This window comes from Lithobates pipiens, unplaced genomic scaffold (assembly GCF_037356315.1).
Source record: "Lithobates pipiens isolate NorthernLeopardFrog02 unplaced genomic scaffold, aLitPip1_a1.2 Scaffold_13, whole genome shotgun sequence".
Classification (NCBI taxonomy): Eukaryota; Metazoa; Chordata; class Amphibia; order Anura; family Ranidae; genus Lithobates; species Lithobates pipiens.
This window is the reverse complement of record NW_027507718.1, coordinates 534,444,964-534,470,235: the sequence shown is the minus strand read 5'-3', so window position 1 is coordinate 534,470,235 and position 25,272 is coordinate 534,444,964. Positions and strand designations below refer to the sequence as shown.

Genomic DNA, 25,272 nt, shown 5'->3' with positions numbered 1-25,272 from the left:
AGCTGAGAAATCTCAGATAACAAGTTGGACTTGTAATAAACGATTCGTTGGGTGTATAATCCATGTGTATGGGATGTACTAAAAATAGTGATCACCAGAGGATCTGCCCTAGGTCAGGCTGGGAGGACACCCTGCATGGTGTATAAATGTCTCCAAGGGATGGATGGAGAGAATTCCCGTCCTCGGAGAGAAGGTCAGACTGATCCCTGAAGTGTGTGCAGAGTCCTCCTAGGGACTATTTCTTCATGTCTCTCTATTCTTCCTCCACAGGTTCTGGTTCTGAGTCCACAGACTGAATTCTACAATGAAGCTTTATGTCCTCGCTCTTCTGCTTCTGCTGGGTCTGGTGAATGGCCACGATGTTCCCTGCAACATGGAAAAGGCCATCAAAAATACAGGTAAATAATGGTCTTCTCATCTGTTCTTCCATTCCTGAAGACTCGCACCACTTACCGTGAGAATTATGTTTTATTCCAAAACATAACTGACCCATAATAGACTGTAAGCTCTCAGACCCATTTCTGAGAGTATTCGAGGATTTGTATGCATGATAATCTTCATCAGGTGACAAGAGTCTTGTTCTCTGCTCCCACCCTAAACTCATTGACTCCAGACCTCTTCATCCCATCCCTACTCCAGACCTCTTCATCCCATCCCTACTCCAGACCTCTTCATCCCATCCCTACTCCAGACCTATTCATCCCATCCCTACTCCAGACCTCTTCATCCCATCCCTACTCCAGACCTCTTCTGTCTCTCAGGTGTCCGAGCCTCACCTCCCTATCCCTACTCCAGACTGCTTCTGTCCCTCCGGTGTCAAATGGTCACCTCCCCATCCCTACTGCAGACCTCTTCTGTCCATTAGGTGTCAAATGGTCACCCACTTACCCCTACTCCAGACCTCTTCAGTCTCTCAGGTATCAGATGGTCACCTCCCCATCCCTACTCCAGACCTCTTCATCCCATCCCTACTCCAGACCTCTTCTGTCTCTCAGGTGTCCGAGACTCACCTCCCCATCCCTACTCCAGACCTCTTCTGTCCAGCAGGTACCAAATTGTCACCTCTTACTCCATACTTCAGGCCTCTTCTGTCTCTCAGGTGTCCAATGTTCACCACCCCATCCCTACTTCTGTCCTCTTCTGTCTCTCAGGTGTCCAATGGTCACCACCCCATCCCTACTCCTGTCCTCTTCTGTCTCTCAGGTGTCCAATGGTCACCACCCCATCCCTACTCCTGTCCTCTTCTGTCCCTCAGGTGTCCAATGGTCACCACCCCATCCCTACTCCTGTCCTCTTCTGTCCCTCAGGTGTCCAATGGTCACCACCCCATCCCTACTCCTGTCCTCTTCTGTCCCTCAGGTGTCCAATGGTCACCACCCCATCCCTACTCCTGTCCTCTTCTGTCTCTCAGGTGTCCAATGTTCACCACCCCATCCCTACTCCTGTCCTCTTCTGTCCCTCAGGTGTCCAATGTTCACCACCCCATCCCTACTCCTGTCCTCTTCTGTCTCTCAGGTGTCCAATGTTCACCACCCCATCCCTACTTCTGTCCTCTTCTGTCTCTCAGGTGTCCAATGGTCACCACCCCATCCCTACTCCTGTCCTCTTCTGTCTCTCAGGTGTCCAATGGTCACCACCCCATCCCTACTCCTGTCCTCTTATGTCCCTCAGGTGTCCAATGGTCATCACCCCATCCCTACTCCTGTCCTCTTCTGTCTCTCAGGTGTCCAATGGTCACCACCCCATCCCTACTCCTGTCCTCTTCTGTCTCTCAGGTGTCCAATGGTCACCACCCCATCCCTACTCCTGTCCTCTTCTGTCTCTCAGGTGTCCAATGGTCACCACCCCATCCCTACTCCTGTCCTCTTCTGTCTCTCAGGTGTCCAATGGTCACCACCCCATCCCTACTCCTGTCCTCTTCTGTCCCTCAGGTGTCCAATGGTCACCACCCCATCCCTACTCCAGACCTCTTCTGTCTCAGGTTTTAGATGGTCACCTCCCTATCCCTACTCCAGGCCTCTCCTGTCTCTCAGGTATCAGAGCCTCACCTCCCCATTCCTACTCCAGACCTCTTCTGTCCCTCAGGTGTCAGATGCTCACGTCCTCATCCCTACTCCAAACCTCTTCTCTCTCAGGTGTCAGAGCCTCACCTCCCCACCCCTACTCCAGGTGTGACCTGTATTGTATAATTATATTGATCCAATTATCTCAGTGTAACAATGGATATCCCATAACTGAGGGGCCGCTGGGGAAGTTGGAAATCATTCTGATAGTGATTGCTGGGACTGTCTGGGTTTTAGTACAGAGATTGTCAGCTACCCCAAGGGGACCCCTCATATATTGTATATACAGATTCCAATGTTCCAACCTGGACCAATGTATCCATACAACACAGATCATACCCAGAGCTCGAGGTTTTTTGAATTGTTTTCAAATATTTTTTGTGGCAGCTATAATATAAAAAGCCCAAAAATACACATAATACATTGAATACATTCTTTTATTTTTCCTTAATTTCAGTGAATCAGTACTGCCAGCGCCCAACTCTGGAATGTACCTCCATGACTTCCCCGGGGAGCGAAGTCTCCTGTCCTTCCGGTAAGATCATGTGACTGCAAAACAGACTAACTGTATTCCAATTTTCTCTTTTGACTGTCTGCATTGAATATTATGGGATGTGTATGTAGATTAGCTGTGAGATTGGTGGGGGCGAATTCCTTCAACAGCTCCCTGCTGATTGGACAATTTCCCCCTCAGAGGTGGCACCCCAGGGCTATGTCCCTCTCAGAGGTAGCACTCTGAGGCTATTCCCCCCTTCAGAGGTGGCACCCCAGGGCTATGTCCCTCTCAGAGGTAGAACTCTGAGGCTATTCCCCCTTCAGAGGTGGCACCCCAGGGCTATGTCCCTCTCAGAGGTAGCACTCTGAGGCCATGTCCCCCTCAGAGTTGGCACCCCAGGCCTATGTCCTCCCCAGAGGTGACACCCAAGGTCTATGTTACCCAAAGAGGTGGCACCCGGGGTCTAAATCCACCTTTAGAGGTGGCTCCCCAGGGCTATGTGCCCCCCAAAGGTGGCACCCCAGGGCTATGTTCCCCTGAAGAGGTGGCACCCAGGGTCTAAATCCACCTTTAGAGGTGGCTCCCCAGGGCTATGTGCCCCCCAAAGGTGGCACCCCAGGGCTATGTTCCCGCTCAGAGGTGGCACCCCAGGGCTATGTCCCCCTCAGAGGTCACATCCCAGGGCTAAAACCCCCTTTAGAGGTGGCTCCTCAGGGCTATGTCCCCCTCAGAGTTGGCACCCCAGGGCTATGTCCCCCCAGAAGTGGCACCCCAAAGCTATGTCCCCCTCAGAGGTGGAACCCTGGAGTCCTCTCCAAGTGCCCCTGTCCTGGTAAGGTCTGGTACACTCAGTAACTTAAATAAGGGTGACGTTGTGATCCCAGGACACAGAGGTCAGACATCTGAAAATCTGGCAAACCATACAATGTATTCTCTCCATAGAAGTGATTGGATACATTGTGTTCTCTCCATAGAAGTGATTGGATACATTGTGTTCTCTCCATAGAAGTGATTGGATACATTGTGTTCTCTCCATAGAAGTGATTGGATACATTGTGTTCTCTCCATAGAAGTGATTGGATACATTGTGTTCTCTCCATAGAAGTGATTGGATACATTGTGTTCTCTCCATAGAAGTGATTGGTTACATTGTGTTCCCTCCATAGAAATGATTGGATACATTGTGTTCCCTCCATAGAAGTGATTGGATACATTGTGTTCCCTCCATAGAAGTGATTGGATACATTGTGTTCCCTCCATAGAAGTGATTGGATACATTGTATTCTCTCCATAGAAGTGATTGGATACATTGTGTTCTCTCCATAGAAGTGATTGGATACATTGTGTTCTCTCTATAGAAGTGATTGGATACATTGTATTCTCTCCATAGAAGTGATTGGATACATTGTATTCTCTCCATAGAAGTGATTGGATACATTGTGTTCTCTCTATAGAAGTGATTGGATACATTGTGTTCTCTCTATAGAAGTGATTGGATACATTGTGTTCTCTCTATAGAAGTGATTGGATACATTGTGTTCTCTCTATAGAAGTGATTGGATACATTGTATTCTCTCCATAGAAGTGATTGGATACATTGTGTTCTCTCCATAGAAGTGATTGGATACATTGTGTTCTCTCCATAGAAGTGATTGGATACATTGTGTTCTCTCCATAGAAGTGATTGGATACATTGTGTTCTCTCCATAGAAGTGATTGGATACATTGTGTTCTCTCCATAGAAGTGATTGGATACATTGTGTTCTCTCCATAGAAGTGATTGGATACATTGTATTCTCTCCATAGAAGTGATTGGTTACATTGTGTTCTCTCCATAGAAGTGATTGGATACATTGTGTTCTCTCCATAGAAGTGATTGGTTACATTGTGTTCTCTCCATAGAAGTGATTGGATACATTGTGTTCTCTCCATAGAAGTGATTGGATACATTGTGTTCTCTCCATAGAAGTGATTGGATACATTGTGTTCCCTCCATAGAAGTGATTGGATACATTGTGTTCTCTCCATAGAAGTGATTGGATACATTGTGTTCTCTCCATAGAAGTGATTGGATACATTGTGTTCTCTCCATAGAAGTGATTGGATACATTGTGTTCTCTCCATAGAAGTGATTGGATACATTGTGTTCTCTCCATAGAAGTGATTGGATACATTGTGTTCTCTCCATAGAAGTGATTGGATACATTGTATTCTCTCCATAGAAGTGATTGGTTACATTGTGTTCTCTCCATAGAAGTGATTGGATACATTGTGTTCTCTCCATAGAAGTGATTGGTTACATTGTGTTCTCTCCATAGAAGTGATTGGATACATTGTGTTCTCTCCATAGAAGTGATTGGATACATTGTGTTCTCTCCATAGAAGTGATTGGATACATTGTGTTCCCTCCATAGAAGTGATTGGATACATTGTGTTCTCTCCATAGAAGTGATTGGATACATTGTGTTCTCTCCATAGAAGTGATTGGATACATTGTGTTCTCTCCATAGAAGTGATTGGATACATTGTGTTCTCTCCATAGAAGTGATTGGATACATTGTATTCTCTCCATAGAAGTGATTGGTTACATTGTGTTCTCTCCATAGAAGTGATTGGATACATTGTGTTCTCTCCATAGAAGTGATTGGTTACATTGTGTTCTCTCCATAGAAGTGATTGGATACATTGTGTTCTCTCCATAGAAGTGATTGGATACATTGTGTTCTCTCCATAGAAGTGATTGGATACATTGTGTTCCCTCCATAGAAGTGATTGGATACATTGTGTTCTCTCCATAGAAGTGATTGGATACATTGTGTTCTCTCCATAGAAGTGATTGGATACATTGTGTTCTCTCTATAGAAGTGATTGGATACATTGTGTTCCCTCCATAGAAGTGATTGGATACATTGTATTCTCTCCATAGAAGTGATTGGATACATTGTGTTCCCTCCATAGAAGTGATTGGATACATTGTATTCTCTCCATGGAAGTGATTGGATATATTGTGTTCTCTCCATAGAAGTGATTGGATACATTGTGTTCCCTCCATAGAAGTGATTGGATACATTGTATTCTCTCCATGGAAGTGATTGGATACATTGTGTTCTCTCCATAGAAGTGATTGGATACATTGTATTCTCTCCATAGAAGTGATTGGATACATTGTATTCTCTCCATAGAAGTGATTGGATACATTGTATTCTCTCCATGGAAGTGATTGGATATATTGTATTCCCTCCATAGAAGTGATTGGATACATTGTATTCTCTCCATGGAAGTGATTGGATATATTGTGTTCTCTCCATAGAAGTGATTGGATACATTGTGTTCCCTCCATAGAAGTGATTGGATACATTGTGTTCTCTCCATAGAAGTGATTGGATATATTGTATTCCCTCCATAGAAGTGATTGGATACATTGTGTTCTCTCTATAGAAGTGATTGGATACATTGTGTTCTCTCCATAGAAGTGATTGGATACATTGTATTCTCTCCATAGAAGTGATTGGATATATTGTATTCCCTCCATAGAAGTGATTGGATACATTGTGTTCTCTCCATAGAAGTGATTGGATACATTGTATTCTCTCCATAGAAGTGATTGGATATATTGTATTCTCTCCATGGAAGTGATTGGATACATTGTGTTCCCTCCATAGAAGTGATTGGATACATTGTGTTCTCTCCATAGAAGTGATTGGATACATTGTATTCTCTCCATAGAAGTGATTGGATACATTGTATTCTCTCCATGGAAGTGATTGGATATATTGTGTTCTCTCCATAGAAGTGATTGGATACATTGTGTTCCCTCCATAGAAGTGATTGGATACATTGTATTCTCTCCATAGAAGTGATTGGATACATTGTGTTCTCTCTATAGAAGTGATTGGATACATTGTGTTCCCTCCATAGAAGTGATTGGATACATTGTATTCTCTCCATAGAAGTGATTGGATACATTGTATTCTCTCCATAGAAGTGATTGGATATATTGTATTCCCTCCATAGAAGTGATTGGATACATTGTGTTCTCTCCATAGAAGTGATTGGATACATTGTATTCTCTCCATAGAAGTGATTGGATATATTGTATTCTCTCCATGGAAGTGATTGGATACATTGTGTTCTCTCCATAGAAGTGATTGGATACATTGTGTTCTCTCTATAGAAGTGATTGGATACATTGTGTTCCCTCCATAGAAGTGATTGGATACATTGTATTCTCTCCATAGAAGTGATTGGATACATTGTATTCTCTCCATGGAAGTGATTGGATATATTGTGTTCTCTCCATAGAAGTGATTGGATACATTGTATTCTCTCCATAGAAGTGATTGGATACATTGTATTCTCTCCATAGAAGTGATTGGATACATTGTGTTCTCTCCATAGAAGTGATTGGATACATTGTATTCTCTCCATAGAAGTGATTGGTTACATTGTGTCCTCTCCATAGAAGTGATTGGATACATTGTGTTCCCTCCATAGAAGTGATTGGATACATTGTGTTCTCTCCATAGAAGTGATTGGATACATTGTGTTCCCTCCATAGAAGTGATTGGATACATTGTATTCTCTCCATAGAAGTGATTGGATACATTGTGTTCCCTCCATAGAAGTGATTGGATACATTGTGTTCTCTCCATAGAAGTGATTGGATACATTGTATTCTCTCCATGGAAGTGATTGGATATATTGTATTCTCTCCATAGAAGTGATTGGATACATTGTGTTCTCTCCATAGAAGTGATTGGATACATTGTGTTCTCTCCATAGAAGTGATTGGATACATTGTGTTCTCTCCATAGAAGTGATTGGATACATTGTATTCTCTCCATGGAAGTGATTGGATATATTGTCTTCTCTCCATAGAAGTGATTGGATACATTGTGTTCTCTCCATAGAAGTGATTGGATACATTGTGTTCTCTCCATAGAAGTGATTGGATACATTGTGTTCTCTCCATAGAAGTGATTGGATACATTGTGTTCTCTCCATAGAAGTGATTGGTTACATTGTATTCTCTCCATAGAAGTGATTGGATACATTGTGTTCCCTCCATAGAAGTGATTGGATACATTGTGTTCTCTCCATAGAAGTGATTGGATACATTGTATTCTCTCCATGGAAGTGATTGGATATATTGTGTTCTCTCCATAGAAGTGATTGGATACATTGTATTCTCTCCATAGAAGTGATTGGATACATTGTATTCTCTCCATAGAAGTGATTGGTTACTTTGTGTTCTCTCCATAGAAGTGATTGGATAATGGGATTTTTATATACAGCTTACCTGTAAAATCCTTTTCTTGAGAGTACATCATGGGACACAGGAGCTTCATTACATAGTGGGTTATATAGGCACCTCTGGTGATTGGACACTGGTTGACCCTAATTAAAGAGAATTCCTCCCCTATATAACCCCTCCCATATGGGAGGCACCTCAGTTTTGTAGCAAAGCAATAAGAAACCACGTAAAACCCAAGAGGGGCGGGAGCCCTGTGTCCCGTGATGTACTCTCAAGAAAAGGATTTTACAGGTAAGCTGTATATAAAAATCCTATTTTCTTGATCATACATCACGGGACACAGGAGCTTCATTACATAGTGGGATGTCCCATAGCAATGCTCAGATTGAGGGGAGGGAGACACAGATCATAAATATAGACCGCCAGGGACCGGAGGACCTAAACTGCAGCTTGCAGTACACTGCGCCCGAAGGCGATATCCTCTTGCCCTCTGACATCCACCTGATAGAATCTGGTGAATGTGTGGACTGATGACCAAGTCGCAGCCTTACAGATCTGAGCCAGGGAGGCCTGGTGATGCACTGCCCAAGAAGCACTGATAGCCCTAGTAGAGTGCGCTTTCACCTGAAAAGGAGGAATCTTCCCCTTTAAGGTATAGGCCTGAGAAATAACCTGTCTGATCCACCTCGAGAGAGTGGACCTTGACGCTGCCTGACCCCTTCTAGGGCCTTCCGGCAGAATAAATAAGCAGTCAGTTTTCCTTATCTGAGCAGTTGCTTGAAGATAAAGACTGATTGCTCTAACCACATCTAAAGTGTGTAAGGACTCTTCCTCTATGGACTGAGGATTTGGAAAAAAGGATGGTAGGATTATATCTTGATTCAGATGGAAACCCGAAACCACCTTAGGTAGAAAGGACCTGTTGGGACGCATAACCACCCGGTCCTTATGGATAATTAAATAGGGCTCTTTACAGGAAAGAGCTGCCAATTCTGATACTCTTCTAGCCGTGGATATGGCTACTAAGAAGACCAGCTTTTTAGTCAAGAGAGCTAAAGAAGCCAGATGCAAAGGTTCAAATGGTTGGCCCTCTAAGGCCGAGAGAACCAAATTCAGATCCCATGGGCATACCGGAGGTTTAACTGGCGGTTTTATCCGCATAGCCCCCTGGATAAAAGCCCGTACCAGGGAATGTGATGCAAGAGGTCTTTGAAAAAAATACCGACAGGGGCGAAATCTGCACCTTGATGGTGCTTATGGCCAAATTCATTTCTAGGCCTGACTGGAGAAAGGCCAAGATTCTGCTAATGACATACCTTCTAGGATGCCATCTCCTGAGTTCACACCAGGAAACATATGCCCTCCAGATCTTGTAATAGATACGCCTGGAGGCCGGCTTTCTGGCATTGACCAGAGTAGAAAGGACTGGCCCCGAAAGGCCACGGTCTCTCAGAATGTGGGTCTCAGCAGCCAGACCGTCAAATTCAGACTGCGTAAAGCAGGATGGTAGATTGGACCCTGTGAGAGCAGATCTGGCCGGAGGGGGAGGGTCCATGGCCTGCCTACTGCCAACTTCATGATTTCCGTGTACCATGGTCGCCTGGGTCAAGCCGAGGCCACCAAAAGGACCGACTTCATCTCCCTCTTGACCCTTCCCAGGAACCACGACAGCAGCGGGCTCGGGGGGAAGGCATAGATCAGATTGTACTGATCCCAGGGAACTGTCAGAGCATCTGACCCCTGAGCAAGTGCATCTCTTGTCCTTGACACAAAGTTGTCCAGTTTCCTGTTGAACCTGGACACAAACAGATCCACGTCTGGAGTGCCCCACTTGTGACATATGTTCTGAAACACGTCGGGGTGCAGGGCCCATTCTCCTGGGCATAACTGCTGGCGGCTGAGAAAATCCGCCTGCCAATTCTCCACTCCTGGGATGAAGACTGCAGAGAGGCACGGAACATGCTCTTCTGCCCAGACAAGTATGCGATTCATCTCCTTTTGGGCCACCAGACTTCTGGTACCGCCCTGGTGATTGATGTAAGCCACTGCGGTGGCATTGTCAGACTGAATCCGAACTGGGAAACCTCGCAGTCTGTAGGACCACTCTATGAGTGCCATGTAAACTGCCCGAATCTCCAAGATATTTATGGGCAGCAGACTTTCGGTCGCAGACCATTTCCCCTGCGAGCATGTTCCCTGTAACACGGCTCCCCAGCCTGTCAGGCTGGCATCCGTTGTGACAATCTTCCATGAGAGGGGAAGAAAAGTTTTGCCTTTCAGCAAATTCCTGGTTTGTAACCACCAGACAAGACTTTTGCGTGTCCCGGGGGATAAACGCATAGGAAGATCCAGGGGTTGGGGCTTCCTGTTCCAAACCGCAAGGATGCATCTTTGCAGAGGCCTTGAGTGGAACTGGGCGAATGGGACGGCCTCAAATGAGGCGACCATTTTTCCCAATAGTCTCATACATAACCGAATGGAGGAAGATCTTCTGCCCAGAATCAGACGCACCAGATCTCCAATGGCCAAGGCCTTTAGCCTTGGAAGAAACACCCTGCCCTGAGCGGTGTCGATAATCAGACCCAGGTAATCCAACCTGGTGGTTGGTTGCAAGGATGACTTTTCTAGGTTTATAATCCAACCTAGGCGCTCTAGATGTTCTAGCGTCTTGGTGACGCTGCGACTTAAGCACGCTGCAGTTCTCTCTACGAGAAGCAAGTCGTCTAGATAAGCCATGACGGCTATGCCCTGAACTCTTAGGATTGCTAAGAGAGGGTCCAGAATCTTCGTGAAGACTCGAGGGGCCGTAGCTAGGCCGAACGGCAAGGCCACAAATTGAAAATGGCGCCGCTCTACCGCGAACCTTAGAAACTTCTGGTGTGCGGGAAATATTGGCACATGGAGATATGCATCTTTGATATCTATTGATGCCATGAATTCTCCCCCTTGCAGGGAGGAGACCACAGTGCGGATTGACTGCATCCGGAAGGTCTGGATCTGTAAAAACCGGTTTAGGTCTTTCAGATCCAGGATAGGTCTGACACTTCCATTTGGCTTTGGAACGGTGAAGAGATTTGAATAAAACCTGAACCCTGATCTTTCGGGCTCACTTCTACTATCACACCCTGGGATAGTAACTGATCTAAGGCCAGGAATAGCGGTTTCTGCTTTACTGGATCCTTGGGGATCCCTGACCTTAGGAAACGAGAAGGTGGAATCTCCTGAAACTCTAGCCTGTAGCCCAGAGATACTGAAGAGATCACCCATTTGTCCTCAATCTCCTCCCGCCAGGCGCCTGCAAACTGCAGGAGCCTTCCCCCCACTCTGCCGAGCGGGGGCGCCCCTTCACAAGGAGGTCTTGGGGGTCTGCTTGGCAGGCTTTCGCCCCCAAGTCTTTTTCTGTCCCTGGGCTCGGCCCTGAGGCTTTCTAGCAGAGGAGGGCTGGGAAGGCCGTCGCCACTGTTTAGAGCTTGATGCTTCGGGAGAAAGAGTACGCCTGAATGAAGGACGTTTACTCTTTTTGACTGAAAGGAGAGTATACTTGCCTCCTGAAATATTTTGGACGAATTTATCTAGTTCTTCCCCAAACAAACGCTCCCCTTTAAATGGGAACCCAGCCAAATGCCTTTTGCATGACATCTCAGCAGCCCAATTCTTTTAGCTATAGGGTCCTTCGCATGTGAACCAACATGAGGGACAAACGCGATGCTTGTTGGACAGAATCCAAAATCGCATCAATTATGAAACACAAGATGTGAGGCATCTCTGCATAATTTTCTACTTCCTCACTGGGAAGGAGTCCAAACATTTGTTTAACCTGTTCCTTGAGGAACTGACAAAACCCTACGGCTGCGACTGTAGGCTGCACCACAGCGCCAGCCATGGAAAAGGAGGTTTTTAACAAGGTTTCCAGCCTTTTGTCAGCTGGGTCCTTAAATACCTGTGCATTATCCAAAGGACAAGTTAGGTTTTTATTCACACAAGAGATAGCCGCATCAACAGATGGGGCCCCCCACTTCTTGGTGAAACTTTCCTCCACAGGATAATGCATGGAAAACCTTTTGGGAGGAGTAAACAGTTTATCGGGATGTCCCCAGTCCTCATACATCAAGTCACCCATTAAAGGATGAATTGGGAAGGAACAAGCAGTCTGTGGGGCTTTCCTGACTCCCAGGGAAGAGACAGAGGATGTAGCGACTTCAGCAGCCGGCATTCTGAATGTGGTACGCACCAATTCAATATAATACTGCACCTGCTTTCTGAGTGCCTGGGAGGAGGGGACTATCTCCTCTTCCTCTGACTCATCCGACTGCTCATGATCCCTTTCTAAAGATAGGGATCCCTCCTCATTTTCAGAGCAGCTGTCTGAGAGAGGGATTTCAGCAGAGGGAGGGGATCTACCCCTTTTCCTGCTATCTTTTAGGGAAGCAAAAATAAAATTCATGATTCTCCCTTCAAAACCCTCCAATGTAGCCCTAAGGGAGTCCTCAGTGACATAGACCGGGGCTGCGACATTAGGAGAGGCTGCAAAGCCTGAAAGGGGCACTGACTCGTCTTGAGAGGCAGGCTCCAGTCTTGCAGAGGGGGATGGTAATTTACAGGCACTTTTGGAACCCCTGGACCTAGGCGGTGACTTGCCAGTGCTCTAATTACCCCCCCCTGAGACCCTCTTACGAGGAGACATAGTACTAAGCTACAAAGCAGAGGTACTAGTACAAATGCGATCACTGTTGCGCTTAAAGTCTCACAATAAATCAATATATGCTTAAACTGCACAACCTGATGCTGAGTAGGTGTCTTAAAGTTTGCCTGGATCCAATCCCACACGGATGCTTACAGCCCACAGCTCTTGTGTCTCTAGTTACAGTCCCCTGACGCTCTGGGCTTTTTAAAACTGCCGCCTGGCGCCTGCGCAGTACAGCGCCGTGCACACTAACGTGCATGGCTCGCAACCACCCCCCCTCCTCCATTAGGCCGGGAGCGCGCCTGGCATGCGTGCATGCGCCCGCGCGCATGCACGGGGACCGCGGAATCCGGGGGGGGGGAAGGAGAACCCAAAGGGAGCAACGTGGGACCCCTGACCTGCGTGGGACCCCTTTTTACCTTTAACTGTGGCAGGAACTGTAAGGAGACGTGAGTAGCTGGAGAACCAGGCTTTCACTGAGCGTGTTTGTATTGAAAGGCATGTAAGTATGCATCAGGCTGCTCTTACTTCCTCTAGTGGTGGAAACCAGGTAAGACATACAACTACTCACAATGAAGAAATCCATTCATATATTTAAATATATAGGATGACTTCCCTTACCTGTCCCTGCCGCAGGAATTGCTGATATCAGACCAATTCCAGCCTTCACCCATCACGGCGGGTATTGTTAGCCAACCTTCAGGTATATCTGGGGCTCTTACGAAAAGATCCTCCCACCTGGGCCATGTAGAAAGCTCTGCCAGAAACTTATGGGCGCCCTGAGTAAACAGTACCCCAAGTCTGGTTGTCCCAGAGCCCAGTCTTCCAATGGAGAGGACTTACAGGCAAAACCTAGTTTCTTCGGCAGACGAGGCCCGGGTACCATACCATCATGGGAGTCAAATATCGGCCCGAGGTATGGATCCGGTTTGTTGTAGCCCTTCGGCCCTCGCCGGGACCCGCATAGAGCTAAGTTTTACGTGACCATCGACCAGACACTGGCGAAAAAACTGAGGTGCCTCCCAAATGGGAGGGGTTATATAGGGGAGGAATTCTCTTTAATTAGGGTCAACCAGTGTCCAATCACCAGAGGTGCCTATATAACCCACTATGTAATGAAGCTCCTGTGTCCCGTGATGTATGATCAAGAAACATTGTATTCTCTCCATAGAAGTGATTGGATATATTGTATTCTCTCCATAGAAGTGATTGGATACATTGTATTCTCTCCATAGAAGTGATTGGATACATTGTGTTCCCTCCATAGAAGTGATTGGATACAATGTATTCTCTCCATAGAAGTGATTGGATACATTGTGTTCTCTCTATAGAAGTGATTGGATACATTGTGTTCTCTCCATAGAAGTGATTGGATACATTGTGTTCCCTCCATAGAAGTGATTGGATACATTGTGTTCCCTCCATAGAAGTGATTGGATACATTGTATTCTCTCCATAGAAGTGATTGGATATATTGTATTCTCTCCATAGAAGTGATTGGATATATTGTATTCTCTCCATAGAAGTGATTGGATACATTGTGTTCCCTCCATAGAAGTGATTGGATACATTGTGTTCTCTCCATAGAAGTGATTGGATACATTGTGTTCCCTCCATAGAAGTGATTGGATACATTGTGTTCTCTCCATAGAAGTGATTGGATACATTGTATTCTCTCCATAGAAGTGATTGGATACATTGTATTCTCTCCATAGAAGTGATTGGATACATTGTGTTCCCTCCATAGAAGTGATTGGATACATTGTGTTCTCTCCATAGAAGTGATTGGATACATTGTATTCCCTCCATAGAAGTGATTGGATACATTGTGTTCTCTCCATAGAAGTGATTGGATACATTGTGTTCTCTCCATAGAAGTGATTGGATACATTGTGTTCCCTCCATAGAAGGGATTGGATACATTGTATTCTCTCCATAGAAGTGATTGGATACATTGTGTTCCCTCCATAGAAGTGATTGGATACATTGTATTCTCTCCATAGAAGTGATTGGATACATTGTGTTCTCTCCATAGAAGTGATTGGATACATTGTGTTCTCTCCATAGAAGTGATTGGATACATTGTATTCCCTCCATAGAAGTGATTGGATACATTGTGTTCCCTCCATAGAAGTGATTGGATACATTGTATTCTCTCTATAGAAGTGATTGGATACATTGTATTCTCTCCATAGAAGTGATTGGATATATTGTATTCTCTCCATAGAAGTGATTGGATACATTGTATTCTCTCCATAGAAGTGATTGGATACATTGTGTTCTCTCCATAGAAGTGATTGGTTACATTGTATTCTCTCCATAGAAGTGATTGGATACATTGTATTCTCTCCATAGAAGTGATTGGATACATTGTGTTCTCTCCATAGAAGTGATTGGATACATTGTATTCTCTCCATAGAAGTGATTGGATACATTGTATTCTCTCCATAGAAGTGATTGGATACATTGTGTTCTCTCCATAGAAGTGATTGGATACATTGTATTCTCTCCATAGAAGTGATTGGATACATTGTATTCTCTCCATAGAAGTGATTGGATACATTGTATTCTCTCCATAGAAGTGATTGGATACATTGTATTCTCTCCATAGAAGTGATTGGATACATTGTGTTCCCTCCATAGAAGTGATTGGATACATTGTGTTCTCTCCATAGAAGTGATTGGATACATTGTATTCTCTCCATAGAAGTGATTGGATACATTGTGTTCTCTCCATAGAAGTGATTGGATACATTGTATTCTCTCCATAGAAGTGATTGGATACATTGTGTTCTCTCCATAGAAGTGATTGGATACATTGTATTCTCTCCATAGAAGTGATTGGATACATTGTGTTCTCTCCATAGAAGTGATTGGATACATTGTGTTCCCTCCATAGAAGTGATTGGATACATTGTGTTCTCTCCATAGAAGTGATTGGATACATTGTGTTCCCTCCATAGAAGTGATTGGATACATTGTGTTCTCTCCATAGAAGTGATTGGATACATTGTATTCTCTCCATAGAAGTGATTGGATACATTGTGTTCCCTCCATAGAAGTGATTGGATACATTGTGTTCCCTCCATAGAAGTGATTGGATACATTGTATTCTCTCCATAGAAGTGATTGGATACATTGTGTTCTCTCCATAGAAGTGATTGGATATATTGTGTTCCCTCCATAGAAGTGATTGGATACATTGTGTTCCCTCCATAGAAGTGATTGGATACATTGTATTCTCTCCATAGAAGTGATTGGATACATTGTGTTCCCTCCATAGAAGTGATTGGATACATTGTGTTCCCTCCATAGAAGTGATTGGATACATTGTATTCTCTCCATAGAAGTGATTGGATATATTGTATTCTCTCCATAGAAGTGATTGGATATATTGTATTCTCTCCATAGAAGTGATTGGATACATTGTATTCTCTCCATAGAAGTGATTGGATACATTGTGTTCCCTCCATAGAAGTGATTGGATACATTGTGTTCCCTCCATAGAAGTGATTGGATACATTGTATTCTCTCCATAGAAGTGATTGGATATATTGTATTCTCTCCATATAAGTGATTGGATACATTGTGTTCTCTCCATAGAAGTGATTGGATACATTGTGTTCCCTCCATAGAAGTGATTGGATACATTGTGTTCTCTCCATAGAAGTGATTGGATACATTGTATTCCCTCCATAGAAGTGATTGGATACATAGTGTTCTCTCCATAGAAGTGATTGGATACATTGTGTTCTCTCTATAGAAGTGATTGGATACATTGTATTCTCTCCATAGAAGTGATTGGATACATTGTATTCTCTCCATAGAAGTGATTGGATACATTGTGTTCTCTCTATAGAAGTGATTGGATACATTGTATTCCCTCCATAGAAGTGATTGGATACATTGTGTTCTCTCCATAGAAGTGATTGGATACATTGTGTTCTCTCTATAGAAGTGATTGGATACATTGTATTCTCTCCATAGAAGTGATTGGATACATTGTATTCTCTCCATAGAAGTGATTGGATACATTGTGTTCTCTCCATAGAAGTGATTGGATACATTGTGTTCTCTCCATAGAAGTGATTGGATACATTGTGTTCTCTCCATAGAAGTGATTGGATACATTGTGTTCTCTCTATAGAAGTGATTGGATACATTGTATTCTCTCCATAGAAGTGATTGGATACATTGTATTCTCTCCATAGAAGTGATTGGATACATTGTGTTCTCTCCATAGAAGTGATTGGATACATTGTATTCCCTCCATAGAAGTGATTGGATACATTGTGTTCCCTCCATAGAAGTGATTGGATACATTGTATTCTCTCTATAGAAGTGATTGGATACATTGTGTTCTCTCCATAGAAGTGATTGGATACATTGTGTTCTCTCCATAGAAGTGATTGGTTACATTGTGTTCCCTCCATAGAAGTGATTGGATATATTGTATTCTCTCCATAGAAGTGATTGGATACATTGTATTCCCTCCATAGAAGTGATTGGATACATTGTGTTCCCTCCATAGAAGTGATTGGATATATTGTATTCTCTCCATAGAAGTGATTGGATACATTGTATTCCCTCCATAGAAGTGATTGGATACATTGTGTTCTCTCCATAGAAGTGATTGGATACATTGTGTTCTCTCCATAGAAGTGATTGGATACATTGTATTCCCTCCATAGAAGTGATTGGATACATTGTGTTCTCTCCATAGAAGTGATTGGATACATTGTGTTCTCTCTATAGAAGTGATTGGATACATTGTATTCTCTCCATAGAAGTGATTGGATACATTGTGTTCTCTCCATAGAAGTGGTTGGATACATTGTATTCCCTCCATAGAAGTGATTGGATACATTGTGTTCCCTCCATAGAAGTGATTGGATACATTGTATTCTCTCTATAGAAGTGATTGGATACATTGTATTCTCTCCATAGAAGTGATTGGATATATTGTATTCTCTCCATAGAAGTGATTGGATACATTGTGTTCCCTCCATAGAAGTGATTGGATACATTGTGTTCTCTCCATAGAAGTGATTGGATATATTGTATTCTCTCCATAGAAGTGATTGGATATATTTTATTCTCTCCATAGAAGTGATTGGATACATTGTATTCCCTCCATAGAAGTGATTGGATACATTGTATTCCCTCCATAGAAGTGATTGGATACATTGTGTTCTCTCCATAGAAGTGATTGTATACATTGTATTCTCTCCATAGAAGTGATTGGATTCATTGTGTTCCCTCCATAGAAGTGATTGGATACATTGTGTTCTCTCCATAGAAGTGATTGGATACATTGTGTTCCCTCCATAGAAGTGATTGGATACATTGTATTCTCTCCATAGAAGTGATTGGATACATTGTGTTCTCTCCATAGAAGTGATTGGATACATTGTGTTCCCTCCATAGAAGTGATTGGATACATTGTATTCTCTCCATAGAAGTGATTGGATACATTGTATTCTCTCCATAGAAGTGATTGGATACATTGTGTTCTCTCCATAGAAGTGATTGGATACATTGTGTTCTCTCCATAGAAGTGATTGGATACATTGTGTTCCCTCCATAGAAGTGATTGGATACATTGTATTCTCTCCATAGAAGTGATTGGATACATTGTGTTCCCTCCATAGAAGTGATTGGATACATTGTATTCTCTCTATAGAAGTGATTGGATACATTGTATTCTCTCCATAGAAGTGATTGGATATATTGTATTCTCTCCATAGAAGTGATTGGATACATTGTATTCTCTCCATAGAAGTGATTGGATACATTGTGTTCTCTCCATAGAAGTGATTGGATACATTGTGTTCTCTCCATAGAAGTGATTGGATACATTGTGTTCCCTCCATAGAAGTGATTGGATACATTGTGTTCCCTCCATAGAAGTGATTGGATACATTGTATTCTCTCCATAGAAGTGATTGGATACATTGTATTCTCTCTATAGAAGTGATTGGATACATTGTATTCTCTCCATAGAAGTGATTGGATATATTGTATTCTCTCCATAGAAGTGATTGGATATATTGTATTCTCTCCATAGAAGTGATTGGATACATTGTATTCTCTCCATAGAAGTGATTGGATACATTGTGTTCTCTCCATAGAAGTGATTGGTTACATTGTATTCTCTCCATAGAAGTGATTGGATACATTGTGTTCTCTCCATAGAAGTGATTGGATACATTGTATTCTCTCCATAGAAGTGATTGGATACATTGTGTTCTCTCCATAGAAGTGATTGGATACATTGTGTTCCCTCCATAGAAGTGATTGGATACATTGTGTTCTCTCCATAGAAGTGATTGGATACATTGTGTTCTCTCCATAGAAGTGATTGGATACATTGTGTTCCCTCCATAGAAGGGATTGGATACATTGTATTCTCTCCATGCAATTGATTGGTTACATTGTGTTCCCTCCATAGAAGTGATTGGATACATTGTGTTCCCTCCATAGAAGTGATTGGATACATTGTATTCTCTCCATAGAAGTGATTGGATACATTGTGTTCTCTCCATAGAAGTGATTGGATATATTGTGTTCCCTCCATAGAAGTGATTGGATACATTGTGTTCCCTCCATAGAAGTGATTGGATACATTGTATTCTCTCCATAGAAGTGATTGGATACATTGTGTTCCCTCCATAGAAGTGATTGGATACATTGTATTCTCTCCATAGAAGTGATTGGATATATTGTATTCTCTCCATAGAAGTGATTGGATATATTGTATTCTCTCCATAGAAGTGATTGGATACATTGTATTCTCTCCATAGAAGTGATTGGATACATTGTGTTCCCTCCATAGAAGTGATTGGATACATTGTGTTCCCTCCATAGAAGTGATTGGATACATTGTATTCTCTCCATAGAAGTGATTGGATATATTATATTCTCTCCATAGAAGTGATTGGATACATTGTGTTCTCTCCATAGAAGTGATTGGATACATTGTGTTCCCTCCATAGAAGTGATTGGATACATTGTGTTCTCTCCATAGAAGTGATTGGATACATTGTATTCCCTCCATAGAAGTGATTGGATACATAGTGTTCTCTCCATAGAAGTGATTGGATACATTGTATTCCCTCCATAGAAGTGATTGGATACATTGTGTTCTCTCCATAGAAGTGATTGGATACATTGTGTTCTCTCTATAGAAGTGATTGGATACATTGTATTCTCTCCATAGAAGTGATTGGATACATTGTATTCTCTCCATAGAAGTGATTGGATACATTGTGTTCTCTCCATAGAAGTGATTGGATACATTGTGTTCTCTCCATAGAAGTGATTGGATACATTGTGTTCTCTCCATAGAAGTGATTGGATACATTGTGTTCTCTCTATAGAAGTGATTGGATACATTGTATTCTCTCCATAGAAGTGATTGGATACATTGTATTCTCTCCATAGAAGTGATTGGATACATTGTGTTCTCTCCATAGAAGTGATTGGATACATTGTATTCCCTCCATAGAAGTGATTGGATACATTGTGTTCCCTCCATAGAAGTGATTGGATACATTGTATTCTCTCTATAGAAGTGATTGGATACATTGTATTCTCTCTATAGAAGTGATTGGATACATTGTGTTCTCTCCATAGAAGTGATTGGATACATTGTGTTCTCTCCATAGAAGTGATTGGATACATTGTATTCCCTCCATAGAAGTGATTGGATACATTGTGTTCCCTCCATAGAAGTGATTGGATATATTGTATTCTCTCCATAGAAGTGATTGGATACATTGTATTCCCTCCATAGAAGTGATTGGATACATTGTGTTCTCTCCATAGAAGTGATTGGATACATTGTGTTCTCTCCATAGAAGTGATTGGATACATTGTATTCCCTCCATAGAAGTGATTGGATACATTGTGTTCTCTCCATAGAAGTGATTGGATACATTGTGTTCTCTCTATAGAAGTGATTGGATACATTGTATTCTCTCCATAGAAGTGATTGGATACATTGTGTTCTCTCCATAGAAGTGATTGGATACATTGTATTCTCTCCATAGAAGTGATTGGATACATTGTGTTCCCTCCATAGAAGTGATTGGATACATTGTATTCTCTCCATAGAAGTGATTGGATACATTGTGTTCTCTCCATAGAAGTGATTGGATACATTGTGTTCTCTCCATAGAAGTGATTGGATACATTGTGTTCTCTCCATAGAAGTGATTGGATACATTGTATTCTCTCCATAGAAGTGATTGGTTACATTGTATTCTCTCCATAGAAGTGATTGGATACATTGTGTTCCCTCCATAGAAGTGATTGGATACATTGTGTTCTCTCCATAGAAGTGATTGGATACATTGTATTCTCTCCATAGAAGTGATTGGATACATTGTATTCTCTCCATAGAAGTGATTGGATACATTGTGTTCTCTCCATAGAAGTGATTGGATACATTGTATTCTCTCCATAGAAGTGATTGGATACATTGTGTTCTCTCCATAGAAGTGATTGGATACATTGTGTTCTCTCCATAGAAGTGATTGGATACATTGTATTCTCTCCATAGAAGTGATTGGATACATTGTGTTCCCTCCATAGAAGTGATTGGATACATTGTATTCTCTCCATAGAAGTGATTGGATACATTGTGTTCCCTCCATAGAAGTGATTGGATACATTGTGTTCTCTCCATAGAAGTGATTGGATACATTGTATTCTCTCCATAGAAGTGATTGGTTACATTGTGTTCTCTCCATAGAAGTGATTGGATACATTGTATTCTCTCCATAGAAGTGATTGGATACATTGTGTTCTCTCCATAGAAGTGATTGGATACATTGTATTCTCTCCATAGAAGTGATTGGATACATTGTATTCTCTCCATAGAAGTGATTGGATACATTGTGTTCTCTCCATAGAAGTGATTGGATACATTGTGTTCCCTCCATAGAAGTGATTGGATACATTGTGTTCTCTCCATAGAAGTGATTGGATACATTGTGTTCCCTCCATAGAAGTGATTGGATACATTGTATTCTCTCCATGCAATTGATTGGATACATTGTGTTCCCTCCATAGAAGTGATTGGATACATTGTATTCTCTCCATAGAAGTGATTGGATACATTGTATTCTCTCCATAGAAGTGATTGGATACATTGTATTCTCTCCATAGAAGTGATTGGATACATTGTGTTCCCTCCATAGAAGTGATTGGATACATTGTATTCTCTCCATAGAAGTGATTGGATACATTGTATTCTCTCCATAGAAGTGATTGGATACATTGTGTTCCCTCCATAGAAGTGATTGGATACATTGTATTCTCTCCATAGAAGTGATTGGATACATTGTGTTCCCTCCATAGAAGGGATTGGATACATTGTATTCTCTCCATAGAAGTGATTGTATACATTGTATTCTCTCCATAGAAGTGATTGGATACATTGTGTTCTCTCCATAGAAGTGATTGTATACATTGTATTCTCTCCATAGAAGTGATTGGATACATTGTATTCTCTCCATAGAAGTGATTGGATACATTGTATTCTCTCCATAGAAGTGATTGGATACATTGTGTTCTCTCCATAGAAGTGATTGGATACATTGTTTTCTCTCCATAGAAGTGATTGGATACATTGTGTTCCCTCCATAGAAGGGATTGGATACATTGTATTCTCTCCATAGAAGTGATTGGATACATTGTGTTCTCTCCATAGAAGTGATTGGATACATTGTATTCTCTCCATAGAAGTGATTGGATACATTGTATTCTCTCCATAGAAGTGATTGGTTACATTGTATTCTCTCCATAGAAGTGATTGGATACATTGTGTTCTCTCCATAGAAGTGATTGGATACATTGTATTCTCTCCATAGAAGTGATTGGATACATTGTATTCTCTCCATAGAAGTGATTGGATACATTGTATTCTCTCCATAGAAGTGATTGGATACATTGTGTTCTCTCCATAGAAGTGATTGGATACATTGTGTTCTCTCCATAGAAGTGATTGGATACATTGTTTTCTCTCCATAGAAGTGATTGGATACATTGTGTTCCCTCCATAGAAGGGATTGGATACATTGTATTCTCTCCATAGAAGTGATTGGATACATTGTGTTCTCTCCATAGAAGTGATTGGATACATTGTATTCTCTCCATAGAAGTGATTGGATATATTGTATTCTCTCCATAGAAGTGATTTGATACATTGTGTTCTCTCCATAGAAGTGATTGGATACATTGTATTCTCTCCATAGAAGTGATTGGATACATTGTATTCTCTCCATAGAAGTGATTGGATACATTGTGTTCCCTCCATAGAAGGGATTGGATACATTGTATTCTCTCCATAGAAGTGATTGGATACATTGTATTCTCTCCATAGAAGTGATTGGATACATTGTGTTCCCTCCATAGAAGGGATTGGATACATTGTATTCTCTCCATAGAAGTGATTGGATACATTGTATTCTCTCCATAGAAGTGATTGGATACATTGTATTCTCTCCATAGAAGTGATTGGATACATTGTGTTCTCTCCATAGAAGTGATTGGATACATTGTATTCTCTCCATAGAAGTGATTGGATACATTGTGTTCCCTCCATAGAAGGGATTGGATACATTGTATTCTCTCCATAGAAGTGATTGGATACATTGTATTCTCTCCATAGAAGTGATTGGATACATTGTATTCTCTCCATAGAAGTGATTGGATACATTGTGTTCCCTCCATAGAAGGGATTGGATACATTGTATTCTCTCCATAGAAGTGATTGGATACATTGTATTCTCTCCATAGAAGTGATTGGATACATTGTATTCTCTCCATAGAAGTGATTGGATACATTGTATTCTCTCCATAGAAGTGATTGGATACATTGTATTCTCTCCATAGAAGTGATTGGATACATTGTGTTCCCTCCATAGAAGTGATTGGATACATTGTATTCTCTCCATAGAAGTGATTGGATACATTGTATTCTCTCCATAGAAGTGATTGGATACATTGTATTCTCTCCATAGAAGTGATTGGATACATTGTGTTCCCTCCATAGAAGGGATTGGATACATTGTATTCTCTCCATAGAAGTGATTGGATACATTGTATTCTCTCCATAGAAGTGATTGGATACATTGTATTCTCTCCATAGAAGTGATTGGATACATTGTATTCTCTCCATAGAAGTGATTGGATACATTGTATTCTCTCCATAGAAGTGATTGGATACATTGTATTCTCTCCATAGAAGTGATTGGATACATTGTATTCTCTCCATAGAAGTGATTGGATACATTGTATTCTCTCCATAGAAGTGATTGGATATATTGTGTTCTCTCCATAGAAGTGATTGGATACATTGTGTTCCCTCCATAGAAGTGATTGGATACATTGTATTCTCTCCATAGAAGTGATTGGATACATTGTATTCTCTCCATAGAAGTGATTGGATACATTGTATTCTCTCCATAGAAGTGATTGGATACATTGTATTCTCTCCATAGAAGTGATTGGATACATTGTATTCTCTCCATAGAAGTGATTGGATACATTGTATTCTCTCCATAGAAGTGATTGGATACATTGTATTCTCTCCATAGAAGTGATTGGATACATTGTATTCTCTCCATAGAAGTGATTGGATACATTGTGTTCTCTCCATAGAAGTGATTGGTTACATTGTATTCTCTCCATAGAAGTGATTGGATACATTGTGTTCTCTCCATAGAAGTGATTGGTTACATTGTATTCTCTCCATAGAAGTGATTGGATACATTGTGTTCCCTCCATAGAAGTGATTGGATACATTGTGTTCCCTCCATAGAAGTGATTGGTTACATTGTATTCTCTCCATAGAAGTGATTGGATACATTGTGTTCCCTCCATAGAAGTGATTGGATACATTGTGTTCTCTCCATAGAAGTGATTGGATACATTGTATTCTCTCCATAGAAGTGATTGGATACATTGTGTTCTCTCCATAGAAGTGATTGGTTAAATTGTATTCTCTCCATAGAAGTGATTGGATACATTGTATTCTCTCCATAGAAGTGATTGGATACATTGTATTCCCTCCATAGAAGTGATTGGATACATTGTATTCTCCCCATAGAAGTGATTGGATACATTGCATTCTCTCCATGCAATTGATTGGTTACATTGTATCTCCTCAGGTTATGTGGCTACCAGCTGTTCCTGTGGGATGGGCTGTGGCTCGTGGGACATCAAGAGTTCATCTCAGTGCCACTGCCAGTGCGGCAACATGGATTGGACAGCTGCGGTTTGCTGCAGGAATAAGTGGCAGTAATGTGCCCCGCCCCGCCCCCACCAGGCATCAAATATGATTTACAATCGGTGATTACCTGAAATAAACGTCTTCCATCACATGACAGACTCTAATGTTTTTTTGCTTTCCTGTCCGGCCAGTTCTTATACATGAAATATGACAATGTCAGAGCAACATGGGAGGAAAGTCTGCAGACAGTGGTTTGTGCTGCACATCGCTGTTCTCCACCTTCTCTCCCACCACAGACACTCCCACCATCTTCCTGATTGGAAATTTCAGCTGGTATGCAGAGGAGGATGGGAAGTTTATAGAGCTTTAGGATTAGAGGTGATCACACCAGACACAATGTACTAAGATGTTTTTATATTGAGATTCAGCCACATGACTACGTAGTCTCAGGCCCATGGGGGGTGACCCCGGGTTGGTTCTAGCCTCGGGTGATGGCAATAGTCCTGAGTTGGGTGGGGGGGGGAGGGTCAGGAAAGC

The 25,272-nt window shown here is 42.0% G+C and overlaps 1 protein-coding gene across 1 annotated transcript; it reads left to right on the top strand.

The window, feature by feature from the left end:
* Positions 1 to 236: 236 nt before the first annotated feature.
* On the top strand, positions 237 to 24,874 carry LOC143976224 (resistin-like). The gene is made up of 3 exons (XM_077478637.1): positions 237 to 398; positions 2,521 to 2,598; positions 24,674 to 24,874. Exons 1-3 carry the CDS (start codon positions 305 to 307, stop codon positions 24,805 to 24,807), a joined length of 306 nt encoding a protein of 101 aa, XP_077334763.1. The 5' UTR covers positions 237 to 304; the 3' UTR covers positions 24,808 to 24,874.
* The last annotated feature ends 398 nt before the right edge of the window (positions 24,875 to 25,272 follow it).

Excerpts from the sequence above, each read along its gene's own strand:
- LOC143976224 (XM_077478637.1), top strand. The coding sequence starts at position 305 with ATGAAGCTTTATGTCCTCGCTCTTCTGCTTCTGCTGGGTCTGGTGAAT. Across the intron at positions 399-2,520 it reads AAAGGCCATCAAAAATACAG|TGAATCAGTACTGCCAGCGC; the intron begins GTAAATAATGGT and ends CCTTAATTTCAG. Across the intron at positions 2,599-24,673 it reads CGAAGTCTCCTGTCCTTCCG|GTTATGTGGCTACCAGCTGT; the intron begins GTAAGATCATGT and ends GTATCTCCTCAG.